Below are 17,781 nucleotides of genomic sequence, written 5' to 3' on the forward strand. Positions count from 1 at the left end.
AACAATGTCTAGACTGTATTTCTGATAAATTTAATGTTGTCTTTATTGAAAAAAAAATGCTTTTCTTTCAAAAATAAGGACATTTCTATGTGACCCCAAACCTTTGAGTGGTAGTGTATGTGTTCTCGCATATAAAAAACACATTTATATACAGTAACATAAGTATGCAATGTGGAAAAAGATTTTTTGACATGGATATGCAGTCCTTTTGGTATAACAAAGAATGGATATGCGATTGATTGGTGTATAAACACTAGTATATTTTTGTTTTTTGCCTTCTGTTTGCTTCTTGGAATAAAGCTGTACAAGCAGTCATCAAACCGCTGGAGTCTCTCTACAAACAAACTTTGAAAATCCTGAACAAAAAAAGCAATGCAGTACCGCCATTGCAGGATTTTAGATAAGCATCATCGTCTGAGCTCCTCCACTGAGCCAGTTTGTTCAGTATCGCTCGACACATTCCATAAAATGCACAAGGATATCTTCCATCAGTGACTGTTCAATACTTTTTCGATGCATCAACTCTAAAAGATACTATGACTCAGTGGAACGCCCTGCCGGATGACATCATGAACTGTATTTCTATCAACAGTTTTGAAAACAAACTGAAAAATCTGCTTAAGGACACTCAGAACTGCAACCACTAAAGTCTTTTTAATTTGCATTTGCGTGAGTGTGTGTGTGTGTGTGTGTGCTTTTAAGTGTGTGTGTGTGTGTGTGTGTGTGTGTGTGTGTGTGTGTGTGTGTGTGTGTGTGTGTGTGTGTGTGTGTGTGTGTGTAATGTTTTGTTTCACTGCATCTTATATTTTATAGTCTGGCTTTTATGTGACATTTTACTGTTGTGATGTTTTTATTGTGACCTGCCAAGGGGCTGCAGATGAAAATTAGCTTAAAGCTAACTCTGGCGCAATGCATCAAATGGCAACATTTATGTTTAATATTGTACATGGTCCTTTTGGAAAAATAAACTGACAATAAATAAATAAATAAATAAATAAATAAAGTACTAACTATGACAAATGCCTATTATTAATCTTATTTCAGCAATACAACTATAAATTAAGGATTTTCCTGCAACTGCTCTCTTGTTATTGCTATACATGAGCTTTGTCTGTTTAATTAGCACACACTGGGTTGCATTCCTTGCACACATGCTTTTAGTCGGTTATTGTCATTTAGCACAGGCTGCAACTGACTCCACATGCAAGTTCAAGGAGCAATCAAAACACCAAAAAGAACAGCCATTTTTTTAAATTTATTTATATGTTTATACATTTATTTTTGCAGTTTTCAAGTTTTTGGCAAGCCATGGCACAGCAGGGAACGTTGTCATGCCATATTTCCGTCACTTGGCAAAGAAAGAAAGAAAGAGAGAAACAGCCCTTTGTTTCCAGCTGAGGAAAGCATATTGCTTTTGGCCAAAATCTTTGGCCTTGAAAATAACCTCTGTTGATACAAGTTTTGTTTTTTCATTCACGCACCAGAAGAAAGCTTTGAGTTGTTATTAAAATATGCAGAACACCCAGATTTCCACTGAAAACAGACTAAACCTCTCAAAGTGTTATGCTGGAAGTAATGTGTGTCACATGCACACTCTGCTAAATACCGGAAAAGCAAGGTTCTGGAGGTCCGGAGCTGCAACACTGTTCATTTCTGGGTGAACGAATGGGGTTGGAGTGAGAGTCATGATGGATTAAACAAATAAACAGTTGGTGGTCATGGCAATGGAGGCGGACAGGCCGGGGAACAATGGGGCCTTTGGCTGGATGCTTGTCTCCTGAGTGTCCTGCCTGTACTTGGTGGTGAGGGGTTTTGAAGAAAAAAGACCCATTGTCTCTCGCATCCTGCTTCTGAGCCTGAGCAGTGAAACGATGCTTCTGGATGCCCGCCCAGGATGCTCAACCATAAAGCATAGAAAAACTTACTGCTTTATCTACATGGACAGGTACGTACTGCCCTTCACTGTCCCTTTTTTTCCCACTGTTGTGCTGTGGATTACGCTGGGGGTTCTTTCGCATGATCTTGTTAGCTTTATAGCTTTAAACAAGTTGAGGCAGCAGAAAAGCAGGTATGCTTGGTGCTTTTTATGCCAAAACATATCTGTGTTTTTCATGCAAGCTTAAAAGGAGGTTAAAGAGGGTGAAAGAAGGGATTCCTGTCTTGCCAGTTAGGTTATGGTTGCGTTACACTATGTTGTTGTGTTACATGATGTCTTCTCAAATGAATAGTTTCATCTGTTGTTAAATCTGAAAATAAAATTAAACTGTGGCTCAAATTAATATGTAACATCACTGAAACCAAGTCACTGGTTAATATCACGAGAATTTAGTATTGTTTCTGTTAACCCAAATTAAGCTTAAGCTACAATTTTCCAAAGAAAGAAAATGAGACTTTATCTGTGACGCTGAAGAGGAGTAACTTAGCAGGAAAGCAATCAGGAAAAAAGCTGCATTACCGGATCTGACAATTCTTCCTGTTTTGATGTAATCTGCATGCGAATTGTTGAACTGCAATTTCTGGTTTCTGGAAAATTTCTGTGTTATGTGAAAGTGGAGTGTATCAACTACTATGAAGTTGAATTGTAAACTATAAACTACACTACACTCCTCAGCTGATATCCTGAAGAGCTTGTATCTCTAAATTTGTGGCCTTGACAGTCTGACCCAGTAGGTTTGTCTGGATGATTTCCATCTAATGTTACTTGGTGTCATTGTTCTCAATAGCAGAACTGCTGTCATTTCACATGATCAGTGAAGACTTTACACAGGTCATTAACCTGTTTGCGTCAGTGTCAGGGAAAGTCAAACATAAGTTTATTTAAGTTCATGAGGACTTAATGTTGTTTTTAAATCATTATTATTTATATTTCCAAATGCAACATGTACAATCAGTGTATAACAAACTTTTGGCTACATTTGAACTTCTAACCCCACTAACACCCCAGTACTTAAGGCTGTGTTTATCAGGGTGTTTATCAGTGAGAATGGATGGCAACTGGCACACTGTAAGGTGTCCTTACCTGGCTTTGGTGTAACAGTGATCTCGATAATAAGCCCCATTCCCAATGGCATAATTTAGTGTGTCCAACCAAATTGGTACAAGAATAGCCCAAAGTGCAAAATAAAGCTCCACTGGTATGCCATCTATACCTGGCGTACGGCCCTTGTTTGTATTTTGGACAGCCTTATGCAGCTTATTCTGAAAAACAGGGGGATCTTAAGTTTTGGTGCTCTCTAATGACAATGTTGGAAGTTTTAATCCACTAAAACATTCTGTGAAGTGGCTACCAGAATGGGCCACTGCATACAATCCTTTGAAATAAATTTTAAATGTCTCATTCATTTCCTTGGTGGAAGACACAACTCCATGTTTGGAGCATTTGATCGCTAGTATTGATCTTTTGGCTTCCTGCTGTTTGAGGGTGAGTGAGAGAAGATGACTTGGTTTGCTGCCCTCTGCATAGTACTTACGTTTTGTTGTATGGATCATATATTCAGCCCTGCTTCTCCATCAGTCATTTAATTCTCTTTAGGACTATGTAAGTGAGGACTTATTGTTGATTGAATGCATTATTGCCATCTAGTGGCTCAAACTGAGAAAAATAAAGCAGATAGGCTGTAAATGAATGCAGGCTTTCAAACCTAAAACTTTGATCTGGTTAATAATAGCATGTGTTAACAATTAGCATTTAATCATAAAACACAGACAATATATTTACTGCATACATCATCATGGTTTCACTTAACTATAACCACAAAGTCCTTGAAGGTTAATATTTTGCTCAGCAGATTGCATTTTCCTTATCATTGGCACTGAACGTTACATGTTAACTATTCGGCTATACAGTTCGAGCATTAATGTACAGTTCTGATGTGAGCTTTTGTTGCGTAAGCACACAGCAAAGATACGGAGGGTGTTGCTGTTATCAGCGGGGTTCCTGCAGCGTTGCTATCAGTATCTGGAGTTCACTTAGTTGGAGAAGGGCAATGGTGCTAAGGCATTTGGAATGAAGGAGGAGCTGCAGTAACATATCTCTGATAGTCCAAATGACCCTGACTAGGTCTGCTGCTCCTTGGGGCTTGCCCCTGCTCAGCCTGTGACATAGACAGTTAAGACAAGATAATGTCAAAGATTAAGGCCCTGCAGCTCTGCAAGCAAAGCACTGTTATTTTGTTTAGATGAAAGGCCAGTAGTGAGTTGGATTTTAGTGCCCTAATAAAAAAACTTCATCAGCCAGTGAGTGTAAAGTAATGCTGTGTAATAAAATATGTGGATGCTTTTTATTGACGTACCAAACTGTCCAGTTATCAAGAACATTTATATAGTTTATTATATCATATCATTTGAAACATTTTCCCCACTGCCAGATTAGTGACAAAATACTGAATCGTCTATTTGTTGTTTCGGCCTAAAGGTAAGCAATTTTTAAATTCAGCACTTTAAGTCTATGCTGAAATCTAGCTCAGAAAACATACGCCACTTGTTTGTTGCTTCATCAAACCTCCCAAATTCCCCTGCAAAAACACCAATAATGAATCCTCAGTGCCCTATGATTAACCGTTTTTGTGGTTCATGAGCTGTCAAGCAAGTCTGAATTAAAGCTGGAGTGTGAGACTTTTTTCTATAAATGGTCATGCCATTCAAGTTCTCACCAAACAAGTTCAGACAATGCTGATGAAGCCTGTTAATGCCAGGTTAATCTCTCTGTGTTGTTTAGCTTTTCATCTGGCTTCTTTAGGGACATTTCCGCTCTGGTGGTGCATTTTACACCAAATGTCAAAGATTGGTGTCCAAGCTGAACAGGAGAGCGAGCAAAGGGAAAAAGATGAAATAAGCTACAGCAGCTAAGAGCCTATGACGAAAAAAGCCGAGAAAAATTCCAAGAAAAGTTTCTGATGTTCCTAATTTAAAAGAAATTAATTGTTCTGAGGGAGGATTGCAGTCTCAAAGCGAAAGAGGAACGCTGTCTGCAAATGTCTTAAGAACACGTCCACAAAAATTAGTTTCCCTTCCAGAGGGGGGAGACAAATGTTCTGCATTGCAGGTTGAAGGTGTGCAGCTCACGATCTAACTTAATTAGAACATGTTGATTCAGAGTCATGACATTAATTTCAAGTAATCAGTTTCTTACATGAAGACGGTTGAATGGCCTCAAGTGGCATATGACACACTAGGTATACTTGTCAGATGGTGATACTGCTGGAGAAGTGAAAGCATGACATGATTAGTCTGTGTCACATAGCCTGCAGCCAAAAGTCTCCAGTGTGCATGACAATAGTTAAAAACTGTCCTGCAAAGGAAAACTGGTTAAAAGTCAGCATATATTAGCATGTCATATATAACAGAAATGTATAATGAGTAAGGAAAAACTGATGTAAAATAGTGGATTACTACTAGATTACTACTTCATTACACACCTTATAAACCGACTGTGCAAAAGTTTGGGGTCACTCAGAAACATCCTTATTTTTGAAAGAAAAGTGGCTAATTTTCAATGAAAATCACATTAAATGAATCAGTAATACACTGTGGACATTGTTGATGTAGTAAATGACTATTCTAGGTGAAAACTTTAGTCTTTACGCTTCGGCTTCTGCCTATTCCTCTTTCGGTTACAGAACTTGTAAAAAAAAAACTATTATTGTATACACACACACACACACACACACACACACACACACACACACACACACACACACACACACATATACATATTCTGGAGGTTTTGATTTTTTTGTTTGTTTGTTTGTTTCTTTTCTTTTCTTTTTCATCTTTTTTGTGAGAAGAGTAGGGGAGGAGGAAAGAGAGAGAGAAGAAGTTTTTGTTTGCTATAATTTTTGTAACCGAAATAAACCATTCATTCATTCAAAACAGCTGATTTTTAATGGAATATCTACGTAGGGGTACAGAGGAACATTTCCAGCAACCATCACTCCTGTGTTCTAATGCTACACTGTGTTAGCTAATGGTGTTGAAAGGCTAATTGATGATTAGAAAACCTTGTGCAATTATGTTAGCACATGAATAAAAGTGTGAGTTTTCATGGAAAACATGAAATAGCCTGGGTAACCCCAAACTTTTGAATGGTAGTGTATTTCTGTACTGTGTCTATACTAAAAGCAGTATTTATAGTAAATAATAATAAAAAATGTCTGTGAGGAAACAGACTTATAGTGGAATGTCCTTTTTAGGGCCTTTAAAATGTTGCTGATTGCCTCATTTACTGCAGTGCTCTACATAATTTGAACTGCTGTAGGACACACATCTTTGAGCAAATCCAGATGGGCAAGAGGATGAGATACTTGTTATAATTTCCTGACACTTGCTGTTTCATATTTCTTTTATACAATCAAACATATTAACCGACGAAGGTATGTTTGTTTCTTTGTGTGGCAGTATGGCTATTTTAATAATAGAGCTAAAATGAATAATGACAACCAGTTTGCATTGTTTTTGGAATACACTGTATTGCACAGTCAGTACAAGTTGCTTTGCTCGTATGTGGGAGACGCAGAGCGCCGGCTGAGGGAAGTTGTTGGCATCCACCTCAAGGGTTTTCATCTCAGTCGCTTCAGTGGAGTCCAGCCTTAGTAAAACTGGCACGGGACGCACTCACCCCGGGGGTAGGATAGGCTCGGCTGAGAAACTGGGAGAAAAATGAGCAAATGAGATGGGACTGCCACCACTCTCAGGCTGCCTATGGGATAACCCCTCACAGCCTGGTAAGAGCAGTTTAATGGTGGTGGTTGGAAAGGATGAGAGAGGAGGAGTCCAAGCACCAAGTTGCGTGTTTTTGCTCTGGTGTCTTGTGTCACTCTTTTCTCCAAGGGGTGGGGGGGGCATCCAAGTCACATGGTGGAGCTTGATCTGTTACATAAACACAGACCTCCACAGCCCCCAGTCTGCTCACATCAACTTTGTTCAGTACATACATGTGGATGAAACTCTTGTGTTGACATTGGTGGCGGCCAAGGAGAGTTGTCGAGATGTTCACTCCTCCAAGTTGCGTCACTTCAATCCTCACTACGCTGCAAAAGCTCACAGCTCCCAGTGACCTCTGCAAGGCAAAACTGTCTGGGGGAAAAAAAAAAAACTAATTCATTTAAATTATTTCTGCAATTACAATATACATTATTACATAGCCTACATATTTATAAAATAGGCTATTACATTAGTGCTTACGCTGACTTGCTTTTTTATTGATGTTTTTTTTTATCCTCATGCTGATGTGTTCATTTGGCAGCTGTCATGTCAGATTTTACAAAAAGTTGTTTATATCTCACAGATGCTACCCCATTTGAAAAAAGGAATCTATTTAACGTGTGACAATAAATATAACCTTGACCTAATGAATATTAAACACTCTTGTTTGGCTGTCACATGGTGCCAGTCCTTGTACCAAGAGCAATGTCAAATAATGTCTTACAGGGGAATACTGTAATATTTTCCTAGCTCTGGGGAGTCCAATCAATATTTATCAACATGAGATACAGTTTCCCAAAGCTAGAATAGCCTGACTTGTCCGAGGACACAGGAACACTGTGTATTCATAGCTAAACAGTCACTTGGTTGACTCTGGGCTGGTGCACATTTGTTTATGTTTTCAGTAACTTTGTGCAAATCAGTCCTTTGAATCTAGTCTCTGGCAAATGCATTTGTTTTACTGAGTTTTTTTTTTTTTTTGATTGTTTCATAATCATTCTATCATACCTTCCTCCTAGAATAAAAAACAGTTTTTGATCATAAAATGAAAAGCATATAATGAAGGCTAGTAGGATTTTTGTTTTGTTTTTGAGGACTGTAGGTTTGGTTCTGATCATTTCAGAAACTACATCTGTATATTAGAATCCAACAAAAACCTGAGGGCTCACTGCAATTCACATCCAACAGATTCTGAAACTGTCCAGGAACATACACTCTAGTTGATTTTGATTTTAAATCACATTCATTTTCACTTATGAACCGAGCATCTGTGTCTTTGGGATGATGATGAGGTTTTGGAAGCAGAGTAATACATTGCAACTTAAAAACACGTGCTTATTGGTCCCTTAGGGATAGCACATGTCCAAACTCCAAATGTTCTAGTCATTCCAGCAGTATCCCCCGTCTTTTTTTCCTCATTGCTGCACCAGGGGTGCTCGCTACGCCACATCTCCTCCGTCAGATGGGGAGGCGAGCCTTGAAGGCGAAGCCTCTAGAGTATGGGTCCTGCAGGCCCAGATGGCTAGCTCTCAGAGATTTCTTTAGACTCAGACTACTGAAATAGACTGAGATCTTAATGCAAAGACTTCTTGTGTGCTGGTATTGTCTTAATTATTGCAGCAGTCATGAGAACTTCTACCTAATAATACAGCCGAAAGTGTGATCTGACTGATTGCAGACTTACTGCTGTTGCTGTATGTTATTCTTTGCTTTATAGCAGTATACAAATCATAATTAAAGGGTTATTGAGGGCCTTGTGAAAGTAACATTATAATAATATGGTCACTGTGACGATGACCAGACACATTTTATAAATGCAAGCCAGACACTAACCCGTTTATCTGCTCTCTATTAACAGTAGTTGAGTTTAGATCTCTTCTAAAACTTGACAGCAAGGTTTGGCACATAGAAAAAATGATGGAGAAATTCCTTTCCTATTTTAATCTTGCATGAATCACCTCCCCCTTTGTATTTTATCGCGTCCTTTTCGGACTAAAACAAGAGAATTGTGTGTATGTGCGAAAGAGAGAAAAGATTTTCTACATACAGCCAATCTTAACAAAAATCCATTTACTACGTATCTTAAGTAACAATATGTCCTACTGCACTCCGCATGCTAAGGTTAAAGCTTGAAATATAAACATGAAGTCGGAAAAGATGTGTAGCGGGAGTGCACAGTCCGACCTGTCCACTGCTCTGTTATCTGGCCATCTGCCTGGATGGAAGATCTAAATATTATGACACTTGATATAACTGAACATACCTGCTGGTTACATTGCAGCGGATCCATGTTGAGGCAAGGTGGCTTATGTCTGTGTGACATTGCTGTCCTCAAACTCCCTGTCTTTGCCTCTCCAAATGTCTTTTTCATAAAGTCACACACAGTTGCCTAATTGACAGATAATATAGAGGGTCACTAATATGTTTTCACTGTGCTTAATGTGTAGGATTAGGGTTGGTGCAGTGACAGAAATAGAGGAAAGATACTGTTTTGAATTGTATTTTTATAAAAGTGTGTGACACAACTTTTCTTTAAATTACCTTCCTCTCAGGGAGCTGTTACAGTTTATAAATTGTTGGGGGGCATGATGACATAAACTTGCTAGAAGCTAAGATAAATACATAGAAGGGAACACAGAGGATAGAGATGAAGATAAAGTAAGAGGAAAAAAGAGAGAGAGAGAAAAGGACTCATCATCTGTGTTACAAATGTTGCACATGAGCGTTGGGGGGAGGTTGTCTGTGTTGCGATTAACGCGCTCCCTCAGCTGGGTGTTCATTTCGATCTGCAGTACGATATCCTGAAGTCTGAACCCTTGGATGAGGGTCACTTGCCAGAGGAGGATTTTTTTTCTGCCTCTCTGTTTTTTATACTTCCTTCTTGGGCAGAAGGCTGGTGTAATAGAAACCAGACACAAGCCAGAATGTGAGGCATTCACAGCGGCAAGACCTCACTTTTCACAGAGTGGGAAAACAGGATTAAAAGTCTAGCCTAATAAATTCAGTCACTGTTCTCCTTTTTGTCCTTCTGGAAGTTATCAATAAGACGGAGAAGGCCAGGACATTGGGATGGAAGTGGTATTCCATGGATCAGACTGTGCAGGGGATATCTAGAGAGGGCAAAGGAGACCTTCAGGATGGGAAAAACATTTGCAACTTTTCCAGGTGAGTTATTTTAGACGCCTTTCCCCTAAACAGACCGTGTTATGTTTCTATTTAATTGCTCTGTCATTTCACTCGAGATGCTCATTTTGCAACTCTAAAATTGCTTGTGAGGACCTATTTAAGGAATGACGCCATTGTAAGACAATTTTGTGCTACTGCAGCAGCCTTTCAAACATTCTATTGAATATTTTATCATACCCAAAGCAACTGAATGCAATAAATGAAAGGATGTTGCACTCTTATGCAGCAATAAGACACAAGTTCAACAGGGTAAAATATATTCGGTCTTCATCTGCATTCACGAAGAAATACCTGATCCGTTTAGAAAAATGTGTCTTATTCATACAGTGCATTCGTAATAATAAATGTACACTCTAAATACATAAATTTATAATCAAATATCCATTTCTAATGCAACTTTATTAAAAAGTGTCTCCATTTCTGTGCAATTTAAAAATCTGGAATGTGCAATACATCCATACCTCTTAATACCAATTTAAATCCTAAAAAAAATGCTACTCTTCTGCTTGTTCTTCCATATTTGTAAATGAATAGTAACAGAAAATTTTAGTACTTGGAGTTGCTTTGGATCTTAAAAGACATGTTTTTAATCAAATAGGAATTATTTCAATTGCCGATCTCAGTTTTGCTTTGTCCAAATTTCCTATTTACATGTCAATAATAATAATAGTTGTGTACACTTAATGTACTACGCTTACTTAAGAGTTTATATTCATCTTCAGGAAAAAAAAACTGCTCTTTTGAAATGAGAGTACCACTGCCAAACACACGGAGAACGTAGTACATATTTGGCATAACAGGTTGGAAAACACTTTTCTAAATACATCAACAGCAAGCTTATAGGAGTGGTTATTGCTGTGAGACTAAAGTTGATTCTGTAATACACAACAAATTCATTCAAACATCAAGCATAAATCCTAAGTGAAGCAGCCCTTCTGTCATGCCATCCTGGGGCAGACATGAGCTGCCCACCAAAGGTGCCATCTGCTTCCATGTGGCTGTAACTCTCCCCAGCGTCAGCAGTGCTGGATCTGGAGGGGAGGCCTTGTGGCAGAGCAACAAGCCTCTCCTGTTCACTCAGATGGCAGGGGAGATGGCACATCACACGCCAGGGAATACAGTGTCACAGTCATGAGATCAACATGAGCTCTGCAACTCAGTACAATGAATGAAGGGACAGAAGTGCTTCGCTGTCTCCTCATCGTAGCCTCGCAGAGTCAGTAATGATGCTGGCTGTGAGGAGACTATGACACTGAGAGATCTCATGTCATCTGTTTTCCTGTGTATGACTGTTGCCGTGTATTGGTACAGTGCACACTTCATCCTGAGGTGATTCGCTGACTGGAGCACACTTCGGTACCAGAATGACCTTTTCATATATCCAGAGTTCTGTCGGTTTTATTTTATGTTTTCCTACTCCTACCCTGCTGTACTGTTTATTATTGTTGTTTTTGTGTCATCAAAATGATTGTTGGTGGGTTTGTGTGTGGGTGATGAAGTATCTTCAATTAACCTATTAATGTTTCAAGTTTCAAGACTGTTATTTGTCACAAGCACAACTGTACACAGTATAACACGCAGTGAAATGTACTGAGCACCTGTTCCAGACCAAAATGATAATAAGAATAAGAAAGAAAATAAGAATAAAAACACAGAATAAATAAATGTATACATATATGAATAGATAGATAGATAGATAGATAGATAGATAGATAGATAGATAGATAGATAGATAGATAGATAGATAGATAGATAGATAGATAGATAGATAGATAGATAGATAGATAGATAGATAGATAGATAGATAGATAGATAGATAGAAATAAGTAAAAATAAATTCATAAATCAAAGTGTCAAATAGTGCAACACTGGTATATACTAGTGTCTCTGGATAACATTACCCAACTTGTATCATGAGTCACCAAAAGCTGTTGCCCTGTGTGTCACTGTACAATCACTTCAGACAGATGTCTCATCTAAGTCTAGAAATCCTACTGTACTGACAACAATAGCATACTGTATGTCTGAGACACAGTATTTGCAAAGCGGCTGAGACAAACTAAGACAGCAGGAAAACAATAGTCTTCCTCAGAAAGTCACGGATACATTTTAAGGATTTGACTGATTTCACATTCAATCCAAGAGTTAAAGATTAACAGTGATTGTGGTTTGTAATTCTTTCATTTCAAAGTGATGGCAATTATTTTTAACTGCATCCCTAATTTGACCTTGTCTAATGTCATGCTTTGACTGTTGTGGGTTTGTATTCTTCAGGTTCCTTTTCAAATTGAATTTCCCAACTTGGAAGTTTCATTTGGTATAATTAACCTTTTTTCCATTTTACCCTCTGCTATTCCTACCCCAATTCCAAATGTCTTTGACAGGCGCGCTCCTAACGGTGCTGCAGCCCAAGATGCCATTGGCAGGGCAGCTCAAATGAAATTTCATCGTATATGAAAGTGTGCAATGACAATAAAGGCCTGATTGATTGATTGATTGATTGATTGATTGATTGATTGATTGATTGATTGATTGATTGATTGATTGATTGATTGATTGATTGATTGATTGATTGATTGATTGATTGATTGATCTGGATTTGCTTAGTTAAAGAAACAGCATAAGGATTTGTTATAAAAATGCAATTGTAAGAAAAACAGTAATGCTTACGTGATTCTTGAATTACAGTTTATTGAAATGTTTCTTTATCTCATAACTTTCTGAGGTCCAGAATTAATCTTGTATATGTCCCCACTCAGATCTTAATCAATTGTTTATTCTTTCTCTTACAGATTCTAGTTGAAAAGTTTGTAAGAGCAACATGAGCTGGAGCTTTCTCACTCGCCTCCTGGAAGAGATCCACAATCACTCCACCTTCGTGGGGAAAGTGTGGCTGACTGTGCTCATCATCTTTCGCATTGTGCTCACAGCGGTCGGAGGTGAGTCCATCTACTCAGACGAGCAGACCAAGTTCACCTGCAACACCAAGCAGCCGGGCTGTGACAACGTGTGCTATGATGCATTCGCTCCCCTCTCGCATGTTCGCTTCTGGGTCTTCCAGATCATCATGATCTCCACCCCCTCCATCATGTACATGGGTTATGCCATCCACAAGATAGCCCGAAGTTCGGATGAGGAGCGCAAGAAGCACCAAAGACTCCGCAAAAAGCCACCTCCGCACTCGAGATGGAGAGAGAGCCACCATCTGGAGGATGTCTTAGAGGAGGAGGAAGATGACGATGCTGAGCCCATGATCTATGAGGATACACTGGAGGTGCAGGAGGCCAAGCCTGAACCAGTAAGCAGCACGATCAAAGACCCACCAAAGTACGATGGCCGCAGAAAAATTATGCAAGAAGGCCTGATGAGAATCTATGTTCTTCAGCTCATGTCACGAGCTATTTTTGAAATTGCTTTCCTTGCTGGACAGTACCTTCTCTATGGTTTTCGAGTTAGCCCCTCATATGTGTGCAACAGGATTCCCTGTCCACACAGAGTGGACTGTTTCATCTCCAGGCCCACAGAGAAAACAATCTTCCTCCTAATTATGTATGTGGTAAGCTGTCTCTGTCTCGTGCTAAATGTGTGTGAGATGCTTCACTTGGGAATTGGCACTTTTCGGGATACTCTCCGCATGAAAAGGAACCGGGGCCGGCGGACATCCTATGGTTACCCATTCTCTCGCAACATCCCAGCCTCCCCTCCAGGGTACAACCTTGTGATGAAGACAGACAAACCCAGCAGGATCCCCAACAGCCTCATCACCCATGAGCAGAACATGGCCAATGTGGCCCAGGAGCAGCAGTGCACCAGCCCAGACGAGAACATCCCCTCCGATCTTGCAAGTCTTCACCGACATCTACGAGTCGCACAGGAGCAGCTCGACATGGCCTTTCAAACATATCAAACCAAACACAACCAGCAAACCTCCAGAACCAGTAGTCCTGTATCTGGGGGCACTATGGCAGAACAAAATCGAGTGAATACAGTCCAGGAGAAACAAGGCGCGAGGCCAAAGTCAGCCACAGAGAAGGCTGCAACTATTGTAAAAAATGGAAAGACCTCTGTCTGGATATAGAGATGAATCGAATTTAGTAAATTAACAGTAAAAACTTTGAGTCTCCAGAACTGCACTGTGACCCAGCTGGAGGAATTGTGTGTGTGTGAGATACAACCTTGGACAATAACATTTGAGATTTCAATCACGCTAGCTGAAGAAGTACACAGTAGGACTAGTTGTTGGGAAAATATATATAATATATATAAAAAAACACACATGAAGAAATGATCAAATCATGAATCTTCTTTGTTACTGTAGTGTGTCATATTGTGCTTGCCATAGCTTTTGGATAGGGTTAACGTATGCTTACTAAGTTCAGCATCTCTAATTCCAACTAAAATGTCAAGTCATAAACAGACTGCATTGAGCTATTTATCTGATTTACATCCGACTGTCACTGAACTGTATTCATTTGGAGCAATTTAACTTTGGAAATGTGTGATTGTATTATCAATCCAAATTTGAAAATGCAGTGGAAAAGACTTTAGATATACACAATGACTACTTACTAAAGAATGATGATTGTTATTAGAAAGGTGCATGTTTATTATTTGAAGAAATAGTTGTGGATGTGGTACAGATGAGCGTTCCTTGAACCAAATTAAATGTGAAATATTTTGATAAAGTGAACATAACTGGGATATGTCACTAAAGGCTTCAATGGTAAACATCTGCTCAGTGTAAGAATCCTCAGTCATTGCGTGCAAAGCCTTTATCTACTGTACTATTTTCAAAGCCTTGCAGTGTCAGATTTATAGGGAAAGAGGTAAGTGAATAGGAAATTTAATTATTTTTTTAACTAAATACTGATTTTCTGCAATCTGAAGCAGATGATGCATGCTTTAAAACTTGGAACATACAGTATACACTTAGACTACGGTAGAAGTCCCATCCTTAGCTTTTCAGTGAGCTCTTATCTTAATTTTAGGCATGTTAGATGAGATACAGATGAGCATTTTTCTTTTTCTGTCACCGAAGCAGTATGTTTCCAAAACTGGTTTCAGAGTAATAGTTAATCCTGCCTTCACTGTTTTCTTACTTCAAAGTGCCTCAAAGTCAAGTCAAGACTGTTCTAGTATTTTATTCATGAAAAAATAAACTTATTTGAAACCTCAGATTTCCTGCTTTACAGCAGCTCTCTGCTTTTCTGTCTTATTGTGTGAATAACAATGGTGTGTTCCCGAAAGCAAAAACTCCGTTTTCATTCCCAAGTTTTTAACTGAAGTCTAATTCGTGGGAAGTTTGCAAGAAAGTTTGACTATTGCAGGTATGCTGTGTTAAAAAGTAAGTGTTTTACTGCAGACCCTGCAGCAAACTAAATTATTAATTTATTCAAACTGGTCACAGTATATTTCACGCTTGGGATGGAACATGCTGAGATTCTTTTTTTTAACGTATCATAGTTAATCTTAGTCTGAAGTAAATGTTCTCTAAGAAGACTTCTTAAAAGTGGAACTAAAACTACAAGATATAAATATTAATAGCATTGTTACAGGGGGGACATACAACTTTTTACAGCCTTCAAAATCCATCCATCCATTCTCTATACACCGCTTTATCCTCACTGGGGTTGCGGGGGGTGCTGGAGCCTATCTCAGCTGACTCAGGCGAAGGCAGGGGACACCCTGGACAGGTCACCAGTCTGTCGCAGGGCTACATATACAGACAAACAATCACACTCACATTCACACCTACGGGCAATTTAGAATAATCAATTAACCTCAGCATATTTTTGGACTGTGGGAGGAAGCCGGAGTACCCGGAGAAAACCCACGCATGCACAGGGAGAACATGCAAACTCCATGCAGAAAGATCCCAGGCCCAGGCCGGGATTTGAACCGGGGATCTTCTTGCTGCAAGGCGAAAGTGCTAACCACTACGCACTGTGCAGCCCGCCTTCAAAATCACTTAACTTAATAAGAACAGATAGTATAGAAGGGGGAAAATGCACTTTTATATACTTTTATTATTATTATTATTATTATTACACTCAACAAAAATATAAATGCAACACTTTTGTTTTTGCTCCCATTTTTTATGAGATGAACTCAAAGATCTAAAACTTTTTCCACATACACAATATCACCATTTCTCTCAAATATTATTCACAAATCTGTCTAAATCTGTGATAGTGAGCACTTCTCCTTTGCTGAGATAATCCATCCCACCTCACAGGTGTGCCATATCAAGATGCTGATTAGACACCATGATTAGTGCACAGGTGTGCCTTAGACTGCCCACAATAAAAGGCCACTCTGAAATGTGCAGTTTTATCACACAGCACAATGCCACAGATGTGGCAAGATTTGAGGGAGCGTGCAATTGGCATGCTTACAGCAGGAATGTCAACCAGAGCTGTTGCTCATGTATTGAATGTTCATTTCTCTACCATAAGCCGTGGTAGAGAAATAAAACAAAACTGCACATTTCAGAGTGGCCTTTTATTGTGGGCAGCCTAAGGCACACCTGTGCACTAATCATGGTGTCTAATCAGCATCTTGATATGGCACACCTGTGAGGTGGGATGGATTATCTCAGCAAAGGAGAAATGCTCACTATCACAGATTTAGACAGTTTTGTGAACAATATTTGAGAGAAATGGTGATATTGTGTATGTGGAAAAAGTGTTAGATCTTTGAGTTCATCTCATTAAAAATGGGAGCAAAAACAAAAGTGTTGCATTTATATTTTTGTTGAGTGAATTATTATTAGTATTTTTCTTAAATATTTGGGGAGTGTATGTGTCAAAAAAGACAAGCTTGTGGAAACAAATGCCCATTTTTCTATTCAATATTTTTTTTGTATAAGTAGCCACAGATGTAGAGTGCCCTTTACAATACAAAAAGAAACACGACTAATACTGAAACTACTCCTGACACACAACAGCAAACCAATCCACAAACCTTCATATAACCTATCTCTATACTGACTTGTATTTTATATACATTAAGTCAACACCATTTCTGCAGTTTTTATGCAAAAAGATTCATTTGTATTAAGTGACATTCCACATTAAAAAATACTGATCTGTAATTTTTGAGATTTTTTTCTATTATTTCAAGTTTCTTTTTCAGTGTTTTCAAAATACACTAAAATATTATTTTTAGTTATTGAGGGGAAAAGGACTTGTCAAAATTACATGTCTAATTTAAATCAACATCATGCTGTAACTGTTCTTTAAAATGAGAAACTATTACTGGCAATAAACAGAAAAGCAGTACTGATACAGATAGTACTGAGACTTATTCACCCAAATAAAGATGTCCCAAAACAAGCACACTCCTTCATGCAAATAACAATCCCTAATGTCACTGGTTTACCCCTGCAGAAAAATGCCCCCCACCACATCGCAAAAGCATCAAAGAATCAGGAACATCTTGAGGAACATGACAGATGTTGATTTGACCTCCAAAGTTCCTAGACCCCATTCTGATCAAGCATCAACAGGATGTCGAGGAACAAGTTTGATTCACAGAGGCCTCACTGCACAACCCAGAGCACCCAAAGGATCAACCAAGGATCCACTGCCAACATCCTGGTCCATACCCCCTATGACACCCTGAGAGGTCCAGATCCAATCGTTCGGGGCAGTTTTGACCACATATGGGGGACCACCACAATATTAGGCATGTGGTCATACTGTTTTGCCTGATCTGTGTATTCAAATAACACATTTGTTGTTTTGCTTGTTTTCATATTTTACAGTAGAATGCAGCATTTCAGATAGCTCTTACTTTTATTGCTGAATTTAGTGACTGTAAAATAGTATTATCAGTATTTTTTTAATGTCATTTAATTTCTCCCTTTTTTAAACCTGAAAATAAGCCCCTCAC

General features: G+C 38.9%; 1 protein-coding gene across 2 annotated transcripts; it reads left to right on the forward strand.

Moving 5' to 3' along the window:
* The first annotated feature begins 1,583 nt into the window (after positions 1-1,583).
* gjc2 (gap junction protein gamma 2) lies at positions 1,584-15,063 on the forward strand. Of its 2 annotated transcripts, XM_022211193.2 has the most exons (3): positions 1,588-1,945; positions 9,738-9,867; positions 12,681-15,063. In XM_022211193.2, the coding sequence occupies exon 3, from the start codon at positions 12,710-12,712 to the stop codon at positions 13,964-13,966; it is 1,257 nt and encodes a 418-aa protein (XP_022066885.1). In that variant the 5' UTR covers positions 1,588-1,945; positions 9,738-9,867; positions 12,681-12,709; the 3' UTR covers positions 13,967-15,063. The 2 variants fall into 2 exon arrangements, with proteins under 2 accessions (XP_051809513.1, XP_022066885.1); XM_051953553.1 differs by lacking the exon at positions 9,738-9,867 and having other exon boundaries at positions 1,584-1,945.
* Positions 15,064-17,781: the final 2,718 nt, after the last annotated feature.

The sequence above is a fragment of the Acanthochromis polyacanthus genome, chromosome 9 (assembly GCF_021347895.1).
Source record: "Acanthochromis polyacanthus isolate Apoly-LR-REF ecotype Palm Island chromosome 9, KAUST_Apoly_ChrSc, whole genome shotgun sequence".
Lineage (NCBI taxonomy): Eukaryota > Metazoa > Chordata > Actinopteri > Pomacentridae > Acanthochromis > Acanthochromis polyacanthus.